The sequence below is a fragment of the Dasypus novemcinctus genome, chromosome 8 (genome assembly GCF_030445035.2).
Source record: "Dasypus novemcinctus isolate mDasNov1 chromosome 8, mDasNov1.1.hap2, whole genome shotgun sequence".
In the NCBI taxonomy this organism is placed as follows: Eukaryota; Metazoa; Chordata; class Mammalia; order Cingulata; family Dasypodidae; genus Dasypus; species Dasypus novemcinctus.
Window position 1 is genome coordinate 13,921,113 of NC_080680.1, and position 25,449 is coordinate 13,946,561.

The 25,449-nt window shown below is 41.2% G+C and overlaps 1 protein-coding gene across 2 annotated transcripts in view; it reads right to left on the minus strand.

Moving 5' to 3' along the window:
* Positions 1–1,162: 1,162 nt before the first annotated feature.
* FAM120A (family with sequence similarity 120 member A) overlaps positions 1,163–25,449 on the minus strand; it is a 135,615-nt gene continuing 111,328 nt past the window's right edge. Inside the window, exons 13-18 of one of the 2 annotated variants that reach the window (XM_004455563.4) lie at positions 23,313–23,522; positions 20,913–21,096; positions 20,110–20,247; positions 17,874–18,015; positions 17,358–17,454; positions 1,163–3,048 (exon numbers count right to left, since the gene is read on the minus strand). In XM_004455563.4, coding sequence (XP_004455620.2) covers positions 2,737–3,048; positions 17,358–17,454; positions 17,874–18,015; positions 20,110–20,247; positions 20,913–21,096; positions 23,313–23,522 — 1,083 coding nt within the window. In that variant the 3' untranslated portion in view covers positions 1,163–2,736. The remainder of the gene's footprint in view (positions 3,049–17,357; positions 17,455–17,873; positions 18,016–20,109; positions 20,248–20,912; positions 21,097–23,312; positions 23,523–25,449) is intronic. The other variant, XM_058301454.2, reaches the window with a different exon arrangement.

Below are 25,449 nucleotides of genomic sequence, written 5' to 3' on the forward strand. Positions count from 1 at the left end.
CTGCGGCCCGACCCTGAGGGCGCGGGCCGCCTTCCGCCGCCCGCAGGCCCCGCATCCGGCGGGCGCTGGCCGCGCGAGGCCGACCCCCGCGCGTCCCGCGGCCCGGGAGGCGGAGCGTCCGGGGCAGGCCGCGCGCGCACTCGAGCCGGCGGGGGCGGGCCAGGCCGAGGCCCCGCCCCCTCCCGCCGGGCAGGCTCGCCAGGCGAGGCCCCGCCCCCTCCCGCCGGGCAGGCTCGGGTGCGCCCGGCACCTCCGGCTGCTCTCATCCCCGACCTGCGGCCGCGCTCCTCGCGCAGCGGTGCGGGCTTTCTCGCAGGTGCGCGGCGAAGGGCCGGGCAGGTTCCCAGCGCTTCCACTCAGGCCCCGGGGCGTGCCATCAGGGAAGGTTCTGTGCCAGGGCCGGCCTTCCAGAAGGTCGCAGACGTCACGCCGATATCCTTTGACTTATACGAGTCTCCGAGTTGCCCCGTCCCGGCTTCTCTACTCAAACACCCAACTCCTCTGCGGTTCGGGGTCTGCCTCCCCGCGCCTCCTTTCCCGGCGTTGGTGGTGAAAGAACCCAGCACTCTTCGCCTGGGAAGGCCTTTGCTCTCCCACGGCCTGCACTGCTGATAGTCCTGCACACACCCTACACATGCCACTGACCAGGGAGGCGAGCATATCAAGGGAACGGAAGTCTGTGACACGTTCACGGGGTTTCTACAACCGCGCAACGTGAATAAAGCGGCATCTCGATTCCAGGTTGCAGAGATGAACTCTAAATTAAAGGTGGTGGCATGAAAAAACTACTTCTGCTGAAGTAACTACACAAGTTAACGCTGACTTTCAAAAACAAGCTCTTATTAAGATCAAATTTATTTATCCCTCAGGGCTTTTTAAAAAAAATTCTATTTCTAAACCCGCAATAAAATATATTATTTTTATAGCCCTTTGTGTGCATTAAACTTACCTATGAAATTCAAACATAACTGTCAGCATAAAAAATTTTCATACTGACCATGTACTAATGCTTCTTTAGAGCTGGAACAAAGAATTACTTTGAAAGGGCAAAATATTTCTAAATTTTGGTTATTTGATCAAGTCCTTAAGTAGCTATTTCAATTTGTATTAAACCTCAGGAAAACTTTTGTTTTTATAAGTGAATTTAAAAGCCACACTATACTTTATACTAAAAGAATAAAGATTTTTATTAAGCATTGTAAGTTGCATTCAATAGCCTTCAAATACACCACACCACAATCCATCTACGATCAATCAAACCCAACAGCAGTTCATTCTTGCACAATCCATGAGTTAGGGCAAAACTCCCGTCAACTTACAGTAAGATCCTACTTAGCTCTTGCGGGCAGGGATTGGGGAATTACACCTCATTTCTGATCACTAATGTGTGATGAAGAGCATCAGGAGAATTATATGAAAACGAATAAGAAGTGATTCTGATTTCAAAGTACATTGTTTGGAAACATTAACAAAAACATCAAAATGATATAAGTATACCTGCTTCTATTAAATTCTTGATGGGAAAGTTCTCAAGAACAAGCAATTTGTTTCCTGCTACAGAAGGGGGGGAGGGCTTTTTTAAGATCAAAGGTTTTTTTTTTTCACAGAATTTCATATTTTGCTAATATGAAGGCATAAAACAGCAACAAAGAACAATAATGCATACAGCAGTGAATACACCAGGGTAATGTTGATATTTAAAACGGCTAGATAATTTGGGGGGGAGGGTTTAGAATAAATGCAACAGAGGTCAATAATCACAAAATTTTAAGGTTAGAGCAAGATCAGTCAATGACTAAACATAGTTAACATCTTTTATAGGACTATTACTGATTATTAGCTTTTTTGTTTTGCAAATGGGCACATACTTGTAAGAATGGAAGAAAGGACAATAACATGCATAATATTAACTACACACTTTAAAAATTATGAACCATGCAGAAGTTTAGCTCAAGTAGTAATACTAATGGCCTACGTCCGATCAAAACCACATAGTTCATTGATCACAGGTGCATGGTATTAGTCACGACAAGTTTCAGAACACATTGTATTGATTTTGAAAGGTCATTTGCATCTTCTATGATTTCAACTTTATCTCCATTTAACTTGCTTGAAAAGTATGTATGATGTACTGTATATTTAAAATCAGCAGAACGGCAATATTACTCTATAATTTTTTTTTGTTTCGATAGTTGCACTTTTTTTTAAACACAAAAGAACCACATCAACAGTGATGAAATTTAAGAAAGAAAAATTGTGGTTGTGCCTTTTTTTTCATAATCATAAAATCAAAGCCTTAAACAAAGCTTTATTGTGAAACAGTAATGCAAAATCAAATATAATGGCATACATATGGTGCCAAATGCTAAAAATTATATTTTAAGCTATATATACTTAAAGACTGCCAAAATTTGTTTTCTTTATAGTTCAAGAAACACAACTATAGGCTTTTGTCATAACCAGTTTAAACTTTATGTGTACTTCATTTTAAGTGCGGGAGTCAAATGCTCTTCATTTTCTCTTTTTTTGTTTTATTGTAGCATTTTGACTACAACTGGTTAAAACTAAAAATGTGTTGTTTAAATCTCTAATATCAAAGAGGGATCCGAATTTCCAAAGTCCTCATTTTTCTCTTACGGAAAGGAAAAAATGTACGTAACTGTAGGCTCTCTTTCTTTCCAGATATTCCTAAATCCTTACCCTTCCAACATCCTTCACCCTCTATAAAAAATAAGTTTACTCTTCTTTATTTAAGACAGCTGCCTCAAGAGTATCATCTTTATGGCAAACACTGTCTGTGTGTAGTGCATTTAAGTGAGGATTTGTATTGCACATTTTAGAGTCCTTATTCAAGGCACTTTCAGACTGGTTGGAAGCCCTGGCATCTCCTGTACTCCCATTCACCTGGGAGGCTGGCTTCTCCTCTGCCGTCACACCATTTTCAGCCAGGGGACCCTCTAAGGACACAGCAGAACACTTTGACACCCCTGACTTTGACTTGAGTTCTTTGGCCACTTCTTCTGCTGAAGCAGCGTAAGGAGGTTTACCCTGTTGAAAAAGAAGGAAAACAAATGATAAGACAGCTTTTATTAAAAAGGAGGAGAGGAGGAACACTGGATTCTTGGTTCCACCTGCAGCTTCAACAACAAATGCAGGGATCCAGAAAATGAATGGCTGGGTTTCTGCTGACTCCTACTATCGTGCACTTAGCCTCTATCTGATCCTCCACTAACAGAACCTACATTTCAGTTGGTTTAGTTCTTTCCTGTTGCTCCTTCCCTCAACTTTGGGGTAGTGTCTTGAGAATGCAAACGCTGTCCTAGGAGGGAGACCCCTACTGAAGAAGCTCTAGCTAATCCTTTTATAATGCAATAAATCATTTAAAAGAAAAAATTACTCTCGATGAGAAAATGTGGAATTTCAGATTATCCCCTCACCGCCCAAAATGAACACCCGCTTTGAGATCTGCTTGTAACCTAGAGCAGACATTCCCCACATATCTACTGAACAATGAAGAATTCAATTAAAGCAAAGTCACCTTTGGGCAACATCAACAATAACCCAAATCTGCACTGAAAATCACCTCATGGAGTTGTGAAACTTCTCCTCTGAATGGCTCCCTCTCCCCCAACCCAACAGATTTAAAACTCATTCTCTGGAAAGTAGGCCCTTGAGAAGGAGTCAGGCTATTTTCTGCAAGTCCACGACCTCTCTGGGAGCAGCCCCTCCGACAGCGTGGGTCTTGTGCATGCTCATTTCACAGGCCAGGGCCTCTCGCCTTCGCACTACTGGCATTTTGGACTTGGTGACTCTTTGCTGTGGGGACTGTCCTGTGACTTGTCAGATGTTTAGCAGCATTGCTGGCCTCTACCTGCTGAATGCCAACATCAACGGGGTGGACAACCGCTGTCATAGACTGCCTGATCGCTGAAGAAAACCTTAAATAATTTTCACCTTGAAATTGTCATTTTTCATATGAGAAAATTAAGGCCCAGAAAAGTAAAGATGGTTACATATGTTACAACTGCTCAACACATCTGTTTTTCAATATGACACAGTAGTGCCTCTAGCAGCAGCATCTAGAGCTTACTCTGAAAACTAAGATATTTGCTTGGTCAAAAAGGAAGCACAGGGAAGCGGACTTGGCCCAGTGGTTAGGGGGTCCGTCTACCACATGGGAGGTCTGCAGTTCAAACCCTGGGCCTCCTTGACCCATGTGCAGCTGGCCCATGTGCAGTGCTGATGCGCGCAAGGAGTGCCCTGCCACACAGGGGTGTCCCCGCGTAGGGGAGCCCCACGCACAAGGAGTGCGCCCCATAAGGAGAGCCGCCCAGTGCAAAAGAAAGTGCAGCCTGCCCAGGAATGGCGCCGCACACACATGGTGAGCTGACACAACAAGATGACGCAACAAAAAGAAACACAGATTCCCGTGCCGCTGACAACAACAGAAGCGGACAAAGAAGACGCAGCAAATAGACACAGAACAGACAACGGGGGGGGGGGGGGGGGGAATAAATAAATAAAAACAAAATTTAAAAAAAAAAGGGGGGGGGGGGAGCCCAGCCTGTGCTCGGCCCTGAGTGGAGGTGGGGTGTGCCTTGCTGCTCTCCCTAGGGCTGACCTCCCATAAATCAGGGCTTACCTGGCATTCTCCCCTATGATCTCAATTTCCCACAGTGCCTCCTCATTCTAGTTCCAACCCTCACTTTCAGAGATCCTAATGTACAATTACCCAGAAATCAATGCTATTAAAATATTCTTGGAATTTTGAGGAAAATAATATATAAAAATATAACATGGCCAGAAAAAGTACTGGCGGACAATTAGCAAGATGGCGGCGGAGTAAGGAGCTCCTAGAGTCACCTCCTGCTACAGGGCAGTTAGTAAACACTGCCTGGAGTATCTGGAGCTAGCTGAAGTACCGATCTAGGGGCTCCAGGAGATCAGAAGGGCATCCTGCAACACACCTGAAGGGAATGGAAGGAGGAGACTGCCCATCTGCAGAGAAGATTCATAAGTAGAGTGCTCCACACAACGGAGGCTGGTGCCCATCCTCCACTGGAGGTGCAAGCCGCCTTGGGTGCTGTTCTGTGGCTGGAATTGAAAGCTCTACTTTCCAAAAACGGGACGAAGAGACGGTTGGGCACCAAGTTCACCTACTGATAAGTAAATTCAGAAGGCCAAAGTATAATCCTGAGAACAGCTAAAGTTCGGACCTGTCCAAGCCAGAAAGAGGCCGACAGCTGCCAACTTAACTCTGTGCCTGGCATGAGGGGAAGCGGGGCAGACTGAAAATCACAGTGCTGGTAGGGACCAGCTTCCTTCCATCCAGATCAGTTTGCAGCTCTAGCCTAGGCCCCAACCCCACCACTGGCAAGGAGGAAGCTGGGGGGACCTGCGCCACCCATTGCATTGAAATAACTGGCAAAGTCGTGGAGGCTGGTGATCATCCTGCTTTGGCAGCACAAGCTGCCCCAGAAGCTATTCTGTGGCTGGGATTGAAAGCTCCATTTCCCAAAAATAGGGGAGGAGGAGATGGCTGGCCACCGATTTCAGCTACTGATTGGTGGATTTGGCTAGTTAGAGTATAACCCTAAGAACAGCTAAAGCTTGAACCTGTCCAGATTGGAAATAGACCCGTAGCCGCCATTTTTACTCCGCCCCCAGCGTGAGGGGAAGCTGGGCTGAATGAAAATCACACTGATGATAGTAACTGGTTTCTTTCACCCAGATGAGCCTGAAGCCGTAGACCCACCTCTGGCGGACCCTGCACCAGCCTATCCAGGTAACTGCAGGTACCTTTGGCTGGCACAGACTGAATAAACGGAAGTCTTTTGGGGCAACCGTGGTCATCTTGGACTCACACTGCACAGAATGCTGCTCACACCTGCAGCTCCATCCCTGCCAGGCAGGGGAAAAAGGGGCATTAAGCTTAATCAGTGTCTCTGGGCAACTACAGTCTAGGCCTGCACGACTTGGATTATTCCACACAACTGTGACTCTGTCCCTACCCCTGGCAAAGGAGAAAGTTGGGAGAAGCTTCACTGGTCCCTGGCTCAATGAGGGCAGCTTGAGCCTCCACAACTTATAGCATCAACTACATCCTTGGCTTCCACTGCACAACCAACAAGGGAGAAATGGCAGGAATCCCTAAACTAACAGAATACTCTGGTAAGCCAGATGCCAAGACACCAAGAAAAAATTACAATCCACACCAAGAAACAGGAAGATATGGCCCAAATAAAGGAACAAGACAAGCCTCCAGATGACACAAAGGAGTTGAAACAACTTATTACAGATGTTCAAATAAATCTCCTTAACAAATTCAATGAGATGACTAAAGAGATTAAGGATATTAAGAAGACACTGGATGAGCACAAAGAAGAACTGGAAAGCATACAAGGAAAACCAGCAGATCTTATGGGAATGAAAGGCATAATAAATGAAATCTAAAAAACACTGCAGGGAAGTGGACTTGGCTCAATGGATAGAGCATCCACCTACCACATGGGAGGTCCACGGTTCAAACCCAGGACGTCCTTGACCCGTGTGGAGCTGGCCCACATGCACTGCTGATGCGTGCAAGGAGTGCCATGCCATGCCATGCCGGGGTGTCCCCTGTGTATGGGAACCCCACGTGCAAGGAGTGCACCCCGTAATGAGAGCCGCCCAGAGGGAAAGAAAGTGTAGCCTGCCCAAGAATGGTGCCGCATATTCGAAGAGCTGACACAACAAGATGACACAACAAAAAGAGACACAGATTCCTGTGCCACTGACAAGAATAGAAGCAGACACAGAAAAACACACAGCGAACAGACACAGAGAGCAGACAACCAGGGTGGGGTAGGAAGGGAGAGAAATAAATACAAAATAAATCTTAAAAATAAATAAACAAACACTGGAGTCATATAATAGCAGATTTGAAGAGGCAGAAGAAAGGATTGTTGAACTTGAAGAAATGGCCTCTGAACATATAAAAGAACAGATTAAGAAAGGATAAAATTCAACAAGGTTTCAGGGAACTAAATGACAGCAGAAGACATGCAAACATACATGTCATGGGTGTCCCAGAAGGAGAAGGGAAAAGGGGCAGAAGGAAAATTTGAAGAAATAATGGTAGAAAATTTCCCAACCCTATTGAAGGACATAGATAACCATGTCCAAGCAGCACAATGTACTCCCATCCAAATAAATCCAAACAGACCAACTCCGAGACACATACTAATCAGAATGTCAAATGTCAAAGACAAAGAGAGAATTCTGAGAACAGCAAGAGAAAAGCAATGCATAACATATAACGGATACCCAATAAGATTAAGTGCTGATTTCTCAACAGAAACCATGAATGCAAGAAGACAGTGGAATGATATATTTAAGACACTACAAGAGAAAAACTTCCAGCCAGGAATCTTATATCTATCAAGACTGTCTTTCAAAAATGAGGGTATGCATGCCAGCAGAGAGCTGACGGGCCATGATAGGCCACACCCACGGAGAGCTGGCGCAGCAAGATGACACAACAAAGGGAGACAAGCAGACACAGAAGAACGCACAGCGAATGGACACGGAGAGCAGAGCAAGCAAGCAGCAAGGGGAGGGGATAAATAAATAAATGTAAAAAAAAAAAAAAAGAAAATGAGGGTATGTTTAGAATATTCACAGATAAACAGAAACTGAGAATTTCTAAGCAAGAGACCAGATTTTCAGGAAATTCTAAAGGGTGTGTTAGAGCCTGAAAAGAAAAGGAGAGGCATAAAAAAGAGTCTAGAAAGATTATATCAATAAAAGTAACAAAGTGTCAAAAAGAGTGGTGAGGGAAGCAGCTGTGGCTCAATCAGTTGGGCTCCCGTCTACCATATGGGGAGGCCCTGGGTTCACATCCCAGGGCCTCCTTGTGAAGGCAGGCTCGCCTGCACACTGCAGAGTGCTGCCCGGCCCGCAAGCACTGCTCAGCCTGTAGATGCTGCGGGGTGCCGCCCGATCCCCAGACGCTGCCATGCACCGCCCGGACTGCAAGCACCACAGAGAGCTGACTCAGCAAGGTGATGCAACAAAAAAAGGGAGACAAGCAAAAACACAGAAGAACACACAGCAAATGGACACATAGAGCATACAGGAAGCAAGCTACAAGGGGGGAGGGGAAATAACAGCTAATGGACACAGAGCAGACAGCATGCAAAAAAACCACAAGGGAGGGATTGAAAAAAAAGAATGGTGAAAATAAAATATAGCAGGTATAACTCAAATAGTTAGGAATAAACTTAACCAATGATGTAAAATACTTGTATTCAGAAAACTGCAACTCAATGTTAAAAGAAATTTTGAAAAGGCTAACTAACTGGAAGAACATTCCATGCTCATGGATTGGAAGACTAAATATCCTTAAGATGTCAATTCTACTCAAATTGATATACAGATCAATGCAATCCCAATAAAAAGTCCACCAGCATTTTCTTTAAAATTGAAACACTATTAGCAAATTTATTTGGAAGGATATGTGGTGCAGAGTAGCCAGAAACATCTTAAAATGGATATAGTGGTAAAAACAGCATGGTACTGGCATAAAGACAGACACACAGACCAATGGAACCGAAGTGATGGCTCACGAACAGACCCTTACATATATGGTCAAGTGATTTTTGACAAGCTCGTCAAACCCACACAGATAGGGCAGAACAGTCCCCATTCAAGAAACGGTGCTGCAAGAACTGGATATCCATAGCCAAAAGAAGGAAAGAGGACCCCCATCTCACGTTATCCAAAAATTAACTCAAAATGGATCAAAAACCTAAAAATAAAAGAACCATAAAGCTTCTAGAAGAAATTATAGGAAAATAGCTTCAAGACCTGGTGGTAGGTGGTGGATTCTTAAGGACATAAGAGGAGGACTGAAATGGACTACTGATGTTTAATGTATGTAGCAGTTTTAATTAGCTAAAGTGTGGAAACCTATAGAGTTGATGTACATAGTAACAGCTAGTTTATAAATGGGGATGTGGCTGATAATGGTAGTCCAGGTATGTAAATGCCAATTAACAGAATGCTAGAGAATATTCTAGGAACAGACTAGCACAATAAACCAACAGGTAGAAAGAACTGTGGTTGATGGTACAGATGCAAGAGTGTCCTTTGTAAGCTAGAGCAAATGTACATCACTACTGCAGGGTGGTGGGAATGTGAAGAAGCATGGGAAAAATACAACTGGAGTGACATACGGACTGTGGTTAGCAGTAATGATATAATATTCTTGCACCTGTGCCAAAGATGTACTGTGTTGATAACGGGGCAGTATGGAAAATGTGTGCCAAATGTACACTATGGACGTGGTAACAATCAGATGATATCTTATCTGTAAGAAATGTTCCACCCCAGTGTGGTGTGTTGATACAGGGATTGTTTGGGAATCCTGCACATGTGTGTGATTGTCTTAGAAGTTTAACTTCTTTCATAAAAAATATATTTTAAAAATAATAATAGAGTGAGTTGGGAGAAAAATACACCAAATATAAGATAAGGACTATAATTATAGTAAGATTTTGACAATATTCTTTCATAATTTGTAACAAGCATCTGACAACAATGCAAGGTGTTAGTGGAGAGTTGAGGTATGGGAGTATGGGACCCCTATATGATGTTATGCATGTATGCTTCGTAAGTTCACAACTTTTACTATATACTTATTGTTTATGTATGTTCGTATATAAATGATATAAAGATAATAATAATGGGAGGGTTGCGGAAAATATTTTGCTTAGTAGTAATATTTTGACAATGCTCTTTAATCATTAGTTAAAATGGTTTAACAACACAAAACTATCAGTGGTAGGGTGAGGTGCTAGGGTACCATATGATGTTATATATGTTTGTTTTTTAAGTTCACAACTATTACTACACACTTATTGTTTATGTATGTTTATATATGAGTGATATACTTTAATAAATTTTTTAAAAAAAGAAAAAATATAATAGGGCTGTAGCAGTTTGATATGGTTATTAATTCCAAAAGTAGAGATTGGATTATGTTTGTAATCTGATCTGTACCTGGGTGTGATTTAAGTTATGATTAGGGCTTTGACTGGGTCATGTCATTATGGCAAAGGAGAGAGTTGAGGGTTTTTGATGTTGGACTCTGATGCTGAAGCCTTAAGCTGGAGCCCTGGGAAGTAAGCTGACAGAGGAAAGAGAAGCCAGCCCCAGGAACAAAGGAACGCTGAGGCCAGGAAAAGCAAGCCCTGGGAAGAGAGGAAACTTGAACCAGGAGAGAAGCAAGACCCTGGAAGGGAAGAACCCAGAAGGTTCAACCCTCACAGACGTTGGCAGCCATTGTGCTCCAAAACATGAAAAGAAGACTTTGGTGAGGGAAGTAACTTACGCTTTATGGCCTGGTATTTGTAAGCTCCTACCCCAAATAAATACCCTTTATAAAACCAACCAATTTCTGGTATTTTGCACCAGCACCCCTTTGGCTGACTAATACAAGGGCCAAATACTACTGATTGTACACTTTGGATGAACTTTATTAATATATATCAATATATTGCTTTATTAATATATATCAATAAAACTGATTTGTAGGGGGTGGGGGAGCAGGGCCAAGGGGAGAAAAATAGTCAAGATTTCAACTACATCCTTTCAAACCTCAAAGGGTAATCTAATGGGGCTAAATAAGTAACCGTAGCAGTGTCTCCAGTGACTGACTGACTGGTCGCCTAGTCGGTGCAGGAAACGACTTTGGGAAACTTTCCACTACAGTCATTGCCTCGGCAAGATCCAGAAGTGGATGTGCTAGCTGGCTGTGTCACACACACAGGGATGTGAGATGGATAAGAAAGGAAGCTAGCTGACACCTGCTTGGAAACAGACTTTTCCTCTCTCTACAACCTACTTTTCCCTTAAGCCTCAGTCATAATGAGGCAGTTCTTTCAACAATCACTAAATGCACCCACAGGCACAGATGCCATACTGCTTCTACTTATATTACTTCAATGATATTTCTGGGCCCCTGAGTTAATCAAATCACCTTGTTACACGTGCAAGGCAACATGCAGTTTATGGATAGGGTCTGGGTGGGCTACAAAGATGAGTAAGTTGCCTGAAGGCACCAGGTAGACAAAGCACACCAGTGGCAAAAGGCCAGAGCCTTGGCCCTCAACACAATGTGAGCACACGCAAAGCCAAGAAACTCAAGGACCAGTGCCACTATGGCCACAGGGTCTCCTCGGTCAGCCACCTTACTGGGCCTCAGTATCCTCATTCTTAAAAATGGCAGCAGTTCTGACTTCACCAGGTAGTAGTAAAAATAAGAAAGACCATGTATGTAAAAGTCCTTGGAACTAGTGACATGCAAATGTTTAATCGTCTTACTTCAACAAAGTCAAGAGCAGCAGTTCCTAAATGTCAGGCTATGAGCAGTAGAATCTGAATCGTATGGCAAGAATTGTTGCTGCTTTTAGGAGGGCAGCAAAGTAACCATATCTAGAAATAGTCTCCAGATGGTGCAGGAGCTTAGGTTTACTATATTAAGGAGCCTCCAGTTGGCTCTTGATTGGGGAGGACAATGACACAAGTCAATCATTCAGCAGGGACATCTAATCTGAGTTCAACTGGGCAGAGCCAGGACAAAGGAAAAGTCAGAAGGCTACTGAAATAATGGAGTGAGATCGATGATAGCATGAGAGCACAACCTGGGTAAAAATAGAAAGGAAAGGGAAAATGGAAGGGTAGTGGCCCCACTAAAAGAAATAAGCTATGTAAATCTGGTGAACAGTTTAAAAGAAAACAAGAAATGGCAGGAGAAGAGGTGGTGCTGAATATAAAGCAAAGGCAGGACACATCACCAAAGATGCCCTATTAGTAGCCAAAAGGCCTGGGTCGTGGGGGAGCCCCGATTCCTGATTTATATGGTGAGAATGTAGAGAGGCCACTGAACTTAAGTGAATCAGGGAAGTAGACGCCTGAGTCCTCAGGACAGTTGGAGACAGGAGTGCTCTGCAGCAGGGGGTGGCAGATGTTTTCTGTAAAGGGCCAAATAGCACATATTTTAGATTTCACAGGCTGCTTGGTCTCCTCATATGTGCTTGCATACATATTTGCCGTACGCAAATATGTAAACAAACAGGTGTGGCTGTGTTCCAATACATCTTTACTTACAAAAACAGGAGGACCATGGATTTGACACCTGGGACCTTTGTTTGCAGACCCCTGCTTTAAAGAAATGAAGCAGAAAATACAAGCATTTAAGCACAAACCATCACCAAACCCTGCACGGCATCAGCATTTCTGTAAGAGAAACAGGACATGTGAGAGCCCCAAAGGCAGGCGAAACGAAGTAGTAAGCAGACATACTACTGGGCACAGCAGTGGACACTGACAGGGGCTGTGTGCACTCAACTGGTGAGTGCATGCAAAGGGGCTGAAGGAAGGTCCAAAGAGAAGGAAGCAGGTCCAGTCCCCCACTCTGATATGAACATGTTGGGAGTGGAATAAATATGGAAGACGACACAGGAACACGGAAAGAGAAGGTCCATTTACAAGTGAGGGAGAAGAAGAGAGTGGAGCTGGACAATCTCAGGAAGCAAGATGCCTAATTTTCAAATACAATATGAAATGAGAACGAGAAGGAAGAGCTCTGTGAAATTAGCAAAACTGTTCCCAACATCCTTCTAAAAGTGTAAGGAAACTTCTATCATAATAATATGCAACACAAAGTACCAAGGTCAGATCTCAAAAACTCTTATAAGCAAAAAGATAGTAAGAAATAGAGTAACATCTCTAAGACAAGGAAAGCACACCAGAAAGACATGTTTATAAAAAAGACTAAGACTGCATCTACTGAGTTCAAGTTGAACTAATACAATAAGATATGAAAGAATAACACATATCAAGCTAAGAAAAACTAGGAAATGAGGTAAAACAAATTTAGGAAAGAATTCAAAATAAAAAGAAGAAATCATTCCAGAAATGAAAATTAAACTAGAAGGAACACAAGAACAAGTAATACTTTAATACCCAACGAAGGTGAAAAGGAAGAAAATTTTTAAAAATCAGTTTCTCAAAAAGCTAAACTGTTCACAATAGCCAAAGGCAGGAAAAAAGAACAAAAATATCCATTACTGGATGAATAAACAAGAGGTGGTGATGATGCTTGCACAACTTTGTGAATATTCTAAAATACCACTGATTTATACACTTTTAATGGGTGAATTTTACAGTATGTGAATTAAATCTCAAAAATAGAAATGAAGAGATTTTTCAGTAAACCTAGAACTGCTCTAATCAAAGAAAGAAAATAGTTAAAAAAAAAAAAAAAAAAAAGGTATCAAAAGAGCATGGCAGAGGACTTGGTCCAGTGGTTAGGGCGTCTGTCTACCATATGGGAGGTTCCATGGTTCAAACCCCGGGCCTCCTTCATGCGTGTGCAGCTGGCCCATGCACAGTGCTGATGCGTGCAAGGAGTGCCCTGCCACGCAGGGGTGTCCCCCGCGTAGGGGAGCCCCACATGCAAAGAGTGCACCCCGTAAGGAGAGCCACCCAGCGTGAAAGAAAGTGCAGCCTGTCCAGGAATGGTGCCGCACACATGGAGAGCTGACACAACAAGATGAGAAACAAAAAGAAACACAGATTCCCGTGCCACTGACAACAGAAGCGGACAAAGAAGATGCAGCAAATAGACACAGAGGACAGGCAACCAGGGTGGGGGCGGGGAGAGAAAGAAATAAATCTTAAAAAAAAAAAAAAAAAGAGCATGACAAATATTTAAGATAGGCACAGAAGGCACAACACAAGTAAACAGGAGCACAGAAGATGAAAACAAAGCAAAGAGAACAAATACCTAAAACGTACTGACTCAAGAAGGCATTCTGAAACGGAAAAACCAACACCCAGGCACAATCTAGCAAAACTGCTAAACTTGTAAAGAAAAACAAAAAACATATGAGCATTTACGGCAAAACATCAAGAGACTTCTAAAGGAGAAAAAATTAGATTACTGTCCGTCTTTGAAAGCAATGCTATATGACAGGAGAAAATGAAATAATATATTTAAGATGCTCAGGGGGAAAAAGTGAGTTAACAGTATTGTGCCCATAAATCCTTCTGAAGAATTTACTAAAGAAAGTGTTTCAGATGACCAAAATGAATAGACACAGATAAAAGGACTAGCAGTGGGCATTAAACATAGTTATTTATAGAACTAAAACTAAACGAAAGGGGAGCAGGTGTAGCTCAGTGGCTGAGTGCCTGCTTCCCATGTACAACATCCTGGGTTCAATCCATGATACCTCCTTAGAAACAACAACAAAAAACTAAATGAGGTTAAAAGGAAAAGTATAGTATGCCATGGCTATGTGTTCAGATAAGATACATTAAAATAAACTTTTTAAAAAAAATGCAAGCATGGTGGGGAAGAATGGGGAGAACATATGCAAAAATTTTCTTTTAATCATTCTCAGTAATTAGTATTGATGCTTATAGTATTAATAGTCATTCCGAGCCTGTTAAACGTGCAATATTGGATAAGTAAATGATTAATTATGGGTAATCTAATTAAATCATCCCCTGAATCCTTCAGAACCAATAGTCTCAGGATGGAAGAAAGGACATATATGTATTAAGTTAAAATCTTGAAGTCCTAAATTTGAACTGAAATCAATATGAACCTCAGATACTTTATTTCTATAAAAAGCACATATGTATATATGTTGTGAGTATATACATGGATGCACAATGTGCATGTGTATTCTGTCCACAGAAAGTCTAGAAACACTATACAGTGTAGAAGGACATAGAGTTGTAATTTAGAAAAGGTGAAATAAAAGCCCTGCCGCCCTCAATTTGAATTGGAAGCATCAATATGAATTTATGAGGTATTTTATCTTTTCTTTGTAAAACCACGCATGTTGTGTGAATATATTTATGTGTGAGGAAGCATGACTCCACATGTATCTATACATGCCCCATGCCCCCAGCTCTGTCCACAGAAAAACACCAGAAAACAGTGTTCGGCAGTAAATATTCCTTTGTGCCCAGACTGTGGCCTTTAAGCACCACTTCTCACTAAAAGGAACTATGGCTTTATGGAAAATGGCCGACTCCAGGTCTGGACAAGGCCATGCACAGGATGAGCTTAGACCATCTCTCACCATAGTAGAGGAAAGGCCACCAGGGCCATGTCAAAGGGAAGAGGTACACTGGCCAAAAACCAGACCCAGCATTTATCTTGCCATTCTGATATGAACAGTCATACGGGGTGACCAGAGTAAATGATGGGAAGAATCTCTTTATAAATAAAAGAAAAATAAATAATGGGCTTAGATTCATGTGTACTTTGGAAGGAGCATTAATTAGGTGATAACATTAGAAGAGAGCCTAGACGCTATGTGCCTCCTGATGAAAGAACACGCCAGCACCTACAGTCTTACAAAAGGGACTGAACCTGAGTGACTGTGCACTGTCAAGATGCAGCTACCCAACTGCAACAAATACAGAGGACAAAGTAACATGGTAAAGTGCACTGTGAGTATGCAGGTGGCAAAATCAGACTATGGGAAGTCTGCTGGTGAAATGGCCTTGGTCTTTCAATAGATAAACTGAAAAGCAAAGGATGGAGTAAATGCACAGATTAAGATGAACTTAAAAGACATCAGATTAAGCTACACATTTGCTTTGAGTGGTTTTTACTATGTTTTATACTTTAAGAAAATACCTTTCTTAAAGCAATGTGGACACACGTTTCCCATGATCAGCTCCGGAAAGGTCCCCTGGTATACACTAAGGCATAATGAAGTTAAGACAAGGGATGTTAAAAAAAAAAAAAAAGACAAGGGATGTCACCACAGGAATGGGGCTTTTGGTTGGAGGGACAATAAGCTCAGAGTTCACTTCCTTCTGGTAAACTCACATGGAACTAAGAGGGCCTTCAACTTAAAAGGAGGTCTCTATGTAGACGGCTGAGGAAGGTCAGGGTGGAGCTCAGAGAAAGCAAGAAAATCACTCAACACCTACAACTTGCTGGACTTGGTATTACAAAGAAAAGAAAACCCAGACCTTGCTTTCAAGAGAGGTGCTCATTATGGGCACTTGACTTGATTGACCTATTTCACTAAAGATGACCAAGATGTTAAGATCACCTGGTAAGGGTGGAATTTTTATTTTCTCTTTGCTAATTAAGCCCCCAAATATAGGATATTAACATATGTGCTATAAGAGTATACACATCTTAATGTTTTGTACATAGAACAAAGGAAAGAATTTTAATTATTATTCAGAAAGTTGAGACAATATACTGAAGTGTTAGGGCTGCCTAGTATTTTAAGAATATCCTTAAGGAGAAAATTCATCAAAATCCAGACTTATAATGGTATATACAAAGCACAAGAAAGCTCATGCTATTTAATTAAGAGAGGCACATGCTTTTGTTTCCTCATGGGTTGATTCTTTTAGAGAAGAGGTGGTCAAAAAGGTACCAGAAGGAAGCAGTTGTGGCTCAACTGATGGAGCATCTGCCTACCTTTTGGAGAGGCCAAGGTTCAGTAACTAGGGCCTCCTGACCCATGTGGTGAGCTGGCCCATGCACAGTGCTGCCACGTGCAAGGAGTGCCATGCCACGCAGGGGTGTCCCCCACGTAGGGGTGCCCCACACGCAAGGAGTGTGCCCCGCAAGGAGAGCCACCCTGCACCAAAAAAACCGCAGCCCACCCAGGAATGGCACCGCACACACAGAGAACTGATGCAGCATGATGATGCAACTAAAAAAGCAACAGTTTCCCGGCACTGCATAACAACACACAGAGAATGGACACAGACAGCAGACGATGGGGGGGGGGGGGGGGAAGGGGAGAGAAATAAATAAATCTTTTTTTAAAAAGGTACTGGAGATGGAGAAAAAATATGCCCTAGAGTTTAAAGTAACTATTTTCTTTATAATTTCTTTTTTTTGAGGTACAGGGGCCGGGTATAGAACCTTGTATGTGGAAAGCTGGCACTCAACCACTTGAGCTATACCCACTCTCACACAATTTTCTTTTTAAACTCTAAAAGATATCTATTTAATGTTTTATAACATAAACTTCATTAAAAGCAGCTGGGCTATTCTCTGCTAAATTTCTAGTTGTAGGTTTGAAAATGACATTATGTTCTCTCCATATAATCTTGGTTAAATAAATAAAGACACTGAAATGAATTGGGTTTGATTTACACGTGTCGAGCAGATATGTGGCAGTTACGTGTCAGACGCTTGACAATTATAGAAATATCCCAACACACCCTTTGTCTGAACATAGCTACTAAAATGCTAACTCAGAAGGGTGAGATCATTTAAGAAAGTGAACTGGCAAAACAAGCATGTGTTGTATTATTACCTGAATTGCTCCCTGGTTTTTATAACCTCTCCCGTAGTACCTTCCACCTCTTCCAAATGTTCTAATCACTGGGGTGGAAATAACTCCTCTAGGACGTCTAAATGAATAAACAAGGACAAATATCAAACATACTTAAACTTGTCAGAGACAACAATAATATATTATGGTATTTATATGGTGTGTCATGCTATGTGAAGAAGCGAGTTTATTAAATAAAGGTCATACCAACAATTTATTCCAAGAAATTATTTATTTTTAGTTCCATTCCAATGCATTTGATTGGAAAAAGATACACTTTAAACCCAGCATGTTACCCAATATTAAAAAACAAACAAACAAAAAATGACCCCTGGTTAATTAAACAATGCTGTTGCTATATAATGGAACCCTACACAAATATTAAGAATGATGTTAAAGAATGTATTTAATGGTAGAATAAAAGTGGAAAAAGTAAGAGGCTGTTTGCCTGTTTGTTTCTAATTTACACGAAATGCACAAGCACTGCTCAGAACTCACCCTCGTGCTGGTCCTCCGACAGAGACTACCTGCAGGGGGCAAGGCCCTCGGCCGCCCCGGCCGCGCCTGCTCCCTGCCCAGTGGCCAACCACAGTACCAGCGATTTCTAATTTCCCTCCCTGAGAAGGTATAGGTTGGACTCCTGCATAACAAATACATGAAAAAGACATTTTTTTTTTTACAATCACAGAAATAAGAATAGCAAAGAGAAACAAGCAAGCCATTTGTTTTAATTATGTGGAACGTCTAGGTGCACACTGTTTGATTCTAAACTTGTCAAAAATACACGTAGAAGAAAATTTGTTGGCTATTAAAACTAGGTTACAACTGAAAAATGTGCTCAAGTCTGCTTAGACAGAAATCCATTTAATAAAGTGTTGCTACTAGATGCAGCTAAAGACACATCCTATAGTACCAAGATGTAATTCTGCAAACTCAGAATTTTTTGCTGTTTAGGTAAAATACTTGCAAAGTTACTACCTTAACCAATCAAATTCTATCGAAGTTCATAAATCTAGCCAGTTATTTCCTATTGTTTTGATAAACCAGAATTTCCCCATGTAGAGTCACAGATTTCCATTGTTTGTTTATTTCTACTGATTACCGGTAGCCAGCATATTCTACATTGCCTGGCTACTGAAGAAAATTCTCAAATAATTAACTGATAACAATACACTTCTGATAAGAGCAAAACAAACCCTAAGGCATCTTAATTTTTGGCAAATGGAATAGAGTATTGATAAACTCTGCCCTATCTTGTTAGTCACGATAGCAATTGCCATTGCAGCATCTGCGTTCATGCTGTCCAACAGAAATTAGCCTTGTATTTTCTAGTAACCACATTAAAAGAGTAAAAAGAAACAGGAAATAAATTTTAATAATATTCTATTTAACCTAATCCATCCAGTATATTATCACTACAACATGCTATCAAGATAAAAAAATTATTCAAGATAATTTTACATTTTCCTCTCATTCTAAATCTTTACATGCTGGTGTGTATTCTTCACTCACAGCACATCTGTATTCACACTAGCCACATTACAAACATTTAACCTGTGGCCAAGAGCTACTATATTGGACAGCGCAGATCTGAATTTCACAATTGTAGGAAAGTTAAAGTGAGGAAGCAAAGTTCCTCTTGTCATTTCAGTCGAAGCAATCACATCACTTCTTATCCCAAACTATCCATACTAAAGTCTCCCCCTCTCCCCCTTGGTCTTTTATCCCAAACACAGGTTTGCTCTAGCTTGAAGGAAAGGCATTAAAAGTAACCAAAGTAAAAAGTACTCATCACAGTGAGTTGCACAACGGACATTAATAGGTAGGAAAGTACCCCCGTAGTAGGCTGGATAGGAAAACAAATGAGAGGCAAGAAAACAGACATGCAATTGCAAAAGGGAAAGGAGGAATGACTTCTATAGCCTACAGATGGAGAGAGGACTGTATCCCATCACTCAATATTTCAGTCTTCTTTCTACAAAAGGCATCTCTCGCTAGCCTCTGCAAGTATAACTCCCGTAATGTAAACTTGATGACCAGGTTTAGATCTGCAGTTTCAAAATGTTGAATTATGATAAAGCCACAAGTTAAAGGCTTCGAATTACAGCAAAATCACATGACATCATTCTAAAAGCCAAATGTTCGGCTTTTATTGTCCTTCCTTGCAAGCCTATTACACATAAGAGAAACAATGATATTGAAAACAAACTCACTTATCTATCTGATATTAGTACTTTCTGTAAAACAATGCTTCTAGGAAGGAAACTGTGACAAAATTATTTTTTATGCCAGCAATTCTACTATGGCATTAAAATCTTCTATACAATCATAATAATCTTTACCAAAAGATGGCTACTAGATATAATAGCAAGAAAGAAATGCCACTGAGTATTATTCGGCAACTCACTCTACTGATGAGGCATGAGGCAATGGTTGAGTTACCTAGGTCCACAGAAAGGCTCTTTTCTATGTGGACACTCAATGGTCTACATTGAAAGGCAGGACTGGCCACAGCAAAGCTGCTGCAGAGACCTGGGGGCAGAGAGAGTCTAGGAGAGTAGCAGTCAGTGCATGTCAGAGCAGGGACCTAGAAGAAAGGATATTTTATTGGAAAACGTGGCTTATAAAGACAGTTAAGGAAGAAAAGAATGGGAAGTCAGTCAGGAGCCAGATTATGGAGTGAAGGAAGCTGTTGGCAGGCAGAAGCTCTAGGAAAAGGTTTGGGTATAATTACCGCCCTGTAACTTGCTAGTCCTGCTGCTGTCATTGCCTGGGAAGGCTCCGGAGTGTCCTGCTGCTGCCGCCACCCGGAAGGCACGGTAAGCGCCTGTTGCTACAGTTTCCCCATAAGGGCCTCCAAAGCCACAGAGTCCTGTGAGACCCAGGGAGAGAGACGGGAGAAGCCATGAGGGGCCTGGGTCCAGGGGGTACGTTTCTCCTGAGGGGGAGAGTCACTCTGAGCTTTCGGCCAGAGAGACCCCTTGTTTCCTTTTGGTTGCCATTTCTATACAGCAAGCTGCCAGACAGAGGAGGTTCACCAGCCCTTCTGCTCGCCTCACTACACTGTCCTCCTACACCCGGCATTTCGACTGCACCAGTACTGAAATGTCACCTCAACCATCCTGCAACAGGCCATCTGAACAAAGTACTACCACCTTAGGGTTCAACCACTGGCCTCTGGAAGATGACTCTCTTTGGAATGGAAGAGGATTCTCTTTCACTTTGATGGCCTTGTTTTCCCTCAAACATGAGAAAGACATGGTAAACCAAAAAGAGCAAGCAGAGTTTTCAGCTATACTGATGAGGTAAAAAATCTAGCCCTGGCAATAACTTTCGTAGATCCATCTCTCCCTTTCCCATATTCTCTTGAGAAATCAGGTTGGCACCTCTGGAATTTGAAAAATTTGTTGATGCGAACTTTTCATAACTAAGACTGATAATCACAAGGTCTCAACATAGCAACTAGAAAGTACTGCAAACTACTTTCAATCATCTATTTTTCCCACATTAACAATTCAGTACAATGACACAACTTACCTGCAAAACCTCTGCCCCTGCCCTGAGATGGTGGGACTGGCCCAAAGTGTCGAGGATACATAGAAGCTGGATAGAAAGGCAGAGCAGGAGGCGGTGGGAAAGGAAGTGGATGGTTCTGCCGGGAGAAGTTTAACCCCTCAAGAATGCTCTGACGCATCTTTTCTACCTTGGCAGCTTGCTCGGCCTAGAAATCAAGGACCCAGGATATAAAAAATTTGGTCATAACATTTTTGTTTTGGTATTTTATATATTACGGTAGCAGATGTATAACATAAAATTTGCCATTTTAATAGGTGTACAATTCAATGTCATTAATTATATTCACAATGTTGTGCCATCACCACCAACCATGAACATCACCCAAACAGAAACTCTGCACCCATTAAGCCCCATTCCCCTACCCCCGACCCCTCGTAACCTCTAAACTGCCTTCTGTCTCTAAGAATTTTTAGGTAAGTGGAATCATACAATACTTGTCCTTTTATGTTTGGCTTCTTTCACACTGAGCATGTTTTCAAATTTCATCCACGTAGTAGCATGTATCAGAACTTCAGTCCTTTTTATGGTTGAATACTATTGCACTGTATGTAATACCACAATTTGTTTATCTAGTCATCTGTCAATGGATGCTAGGATTGTTTCCACCTTTTGGCTATCCTGAATAATGCTCCTATGAACACTGGTGTCTAAGTATCTGTTTGAGTCAATGTTTTCAATTCTTTGGGGTATATACCTAGAAGTAGGAGCCTCTGGTAATTCTGTTTAACTTTTTGAGAGACTGGCAAATTGTTTTCCATAGAGGCTCCACCATTTTACATTCTCACCAGCAACGCACAGGGTTCCAATATCTTCACATCCTCACCAGCAACTGTTATTGTTTACTTTTTAAATAACAGCCATTTTAGTGGGTATGAAGTGGTATCTCACTGTGGTTTTGATTTGCATTTCCCTTACAACTACCAATGCTGAACATCTTTTTAGGTACTTATTGACCATTTGCATACCTTCTCTGGAGAAATGTCTAAAGTCCTTTGCCCATTTAATGGGGTTGTTTGTCTTTTTGCTGTTGAGTTGTAGGAGTTCTTCAACCCTTATCAGATATGGGATTTGCAACTGTTCTCTGATTCATAATATTTTAATCTAATTGGAGCAAACACTAAAGAAATGAGATATATCCACTCCTTGCATGTATCTATTTACCCATAAATAATCATCATAATCTCTGCAGTAACACTTGTGTACAGAATGCAAAAATAACTCGAAAACTAAAAATCCAAGAAAATTAACAGATACATTTTAATATCATAAGCAAATATGAAGCTAAATTCCTAATTTCTCAGGATATCTTTAGGTGAGAACTATTTAATAAAAAAGTCTATTATATGAAAATGTGTATTTGGCTCTCGAAAAGTAATGGCTTATCAGTAAACCCACAACTTCTCTGAAGGAAAAAAAAACACAAATGACACTGAGAAGGAAAAAAAAATTAATGGCTAAGTCCAGACAGCTAGAACTCTGTAGCCTTTATCTCTGTTAACACACATTACATTTAGATGACTATTTTACTGTCAAAACATCTATATTTTAAAATTTTTGTTTTCCAATCAATTCTAATAAGTATTTATTGCAGTTTACAAATGAGGAAGCAAGGTACAGAGTCATCAAATTCTGTTAAAGGGACACTGTGGACTCATGAAAGCCTAGAGATTTCCGCAGAGAAACGAGATGCCAACTTACATGAACCTGTCTCCATTAGGCTGCCTTTGAAATGACTCAACTATTCCATCCTTAACAAAAAAGTACAGTACGCAAAGAAATCTATCTTGCATAAATGAAAGATAAAATTAGTGCATGTCAAATTCCACTGTGAAAACCTATCTAAAACATTCAATCCAGAGCGTCTCTACTCAGAATTTGAGTGCCTGCTCACACAGCAAAATATGTCCTTATACTGAATTTTACTTAGGAACAAGATGGCACAGTGGGAAGAATGCATGTTTTATAGCCACAATCCTAAGGTTTAAAAACTCGAGAAAATGTGGGCTTCCTTTATAATACAATGTGAACACAATAGAACCTACTTCGCTTTCTTTTTAAACCAGGATTATGTATATATCTTTATCTATATCTATAAATCCAGGGCCTGCCTAAATGTGGGCACTCAAGTGATATACAGTTACACACTTGGTTAGGACCAATCTAAAAGAGAATCCTTGTCACAAAGATTTCATTTCCAATACTGTCTGAAAGATGACAGATTTAATCAGCAAGCTTGCTTTCTTTCTTTTCAGGAAGAGAGGAAATGCAGGTGGCTAACTTGCCTTCTTCCCATCCCCAACAACCCCAAATTCCAAACACAGTTCAAGAACTCACACGAACACTGCATTTCTGAGAACTTACCTGACCATCACAGAGGTCAATGAGCGGGGTCTTTTCCCGGCTGGCTTTGAGGAGTTTGGATTGGAAGAGCTTGCCATCAAAATACATCCAAGGACAACAGTGTTCCCACGGGATTGGCTGTCCGCAAGCATCATTTGCAAACAGTGCCATGTCTACTCCACTCATGAACAGAGCTGACAGCTGAATTCCTCGGGGATCTAGGTTTTCAATCTTTAAATTGAAAAGAGTAATTTCTATGGAATAAGAGCACTACAGTATTTAATTTTCCAAATTTTACTAAAACTCCCCAAGTTTAATAGAGAATATTCCTTAACAAAACAGCACCACTAAGGAGTCCTATCATTACCTTTCATAGAGCTAGCTTCCTTATGTGAACAGAAATTCTTTTCATGTCATGTAATAAATTTAAATTTAAGAAAATGTTTTACAGACATTTCAAATTTGGAATCTGCAAAGTATCACATGAATATAAACTAGAACTATATTTATGGTTGACACATGACAAAGTAATAGATCATTAACAGTCTCCTGAGCAGTTAAGAATCATATTTCATTGATGGAATAAACTAATAAACACTGACCTTTGATTCTAAACACTGGTAATGTATTAACACAAATGTAAAGACGAGTATTCTATTAAGATTTTACATTTTTTCAAGTAGTCATATTTAAAATATTATTTGGTATAATTTCATACTAAAACAAATTTGTACTTTATAATTTCATTATTTTATATATTAACATTTTAAGGAGTAACTTATTAATGAGACTGCCAAAATGTTTTAGGAGAAATGAATAGCTTATAAATGAAAGAACACAACAACAAAAATACTGTATTTGAACCATGCAAAATATTATAACCCAGCATAAAATTTTAACTCGTAGTTCCTTTTTACTTAAGTAACTAGTGCTAGGTGCCTTCCTTTTAAATCACACTCTTCTAGCATATGATGAGCAGGATAATAAGCGCTAACAGAAATACAGTCAACTCTTGATTATCGGTATGTGAAGGACCTAGTTTGTGGATTATCCGGGACAAAGTCTTAACTATGTTCTGGTTTAAGTCTTCCCACTTGGCATGCTATTTTCTAAGATAGATGGCTTCTCAGGAATGCAATCTTTATGGGCTATTAATCTAAGTATTTCCTAACTGTGGCAGGTAAAACAGCTTTTCATTAAAGAGAAAAAAGATCATCCCAGTGCCAAACACTAATGATTTCAGGATTATCTGCTGTTTTGTGCTATCTGTGTCAACGGTCCCAGTTATCAGTTAATAACTTCCCAAACCTAGAGAAGTCTGCTCACAATTTTATAAACACTGTTTATCCATAGCTCCCAATTCTATTTTGTACTACTGGGTAGTATTTTTCCTCAGTAGTTGTGGGGAAGCTAGCCAAAAAAATTAAAATGTTCAGTTGAGGGGAGATAGGGGTTGGGGTGATAGAATTAGATGCATTTTTATATTTATGAGCAAAAAGTGGAGAAAGAGAGAGTCTAACTGAAACAAAATAAAAAACAAAAATAAAATCATTGATTTACTTTGATCCAGAGTACCCCTTTCCTGTCTCTGAGCTGCAGGATTCTCAAGGCAGAAAGAGGGAGTCTCTCTAACTCCCCCAAAGCTGACCCTCTACCCTTTCTAATGCCCATTTTAAAGTGGCAGAACAGAAATACTAGCATATGAGCTCACGGAAAGGGCAGAGAATAAACACGGGTTGCCACTCAGGGTGCCACTCCACTCCTGAGCTGAGGAAGTAACTTTTATCTGCACTCGTCTTCTGGATCATCTCTCTGCAGGATAATAATCCCTTTCAGGAAGGTGACACACACTGCTGACCATGAGTTTTCCTACATTTCATCTCGTGGTGGTCGCACCACACAGTGAGCTTGGCATGGCACCCGGCAGACAGGACATAAAGGCAAGCTGAGAGATCCGGAGCCAGAGGCTTAACCCCGGTCCCCCAGGCCCCAGCCCCCACTGTCCCCTGCACCACAGTGCACAGAGTCAGGGCCAGGAATTAAGGAAAGGAAAGGACTGAACCTGTGCTCTCTAAAGATGCTGCTCTTCAGATGTGCATGAAAATGCCCCCAATCTCCTATTAAAACATATGAAGCATCATCCTGTTTATTCTTTGTA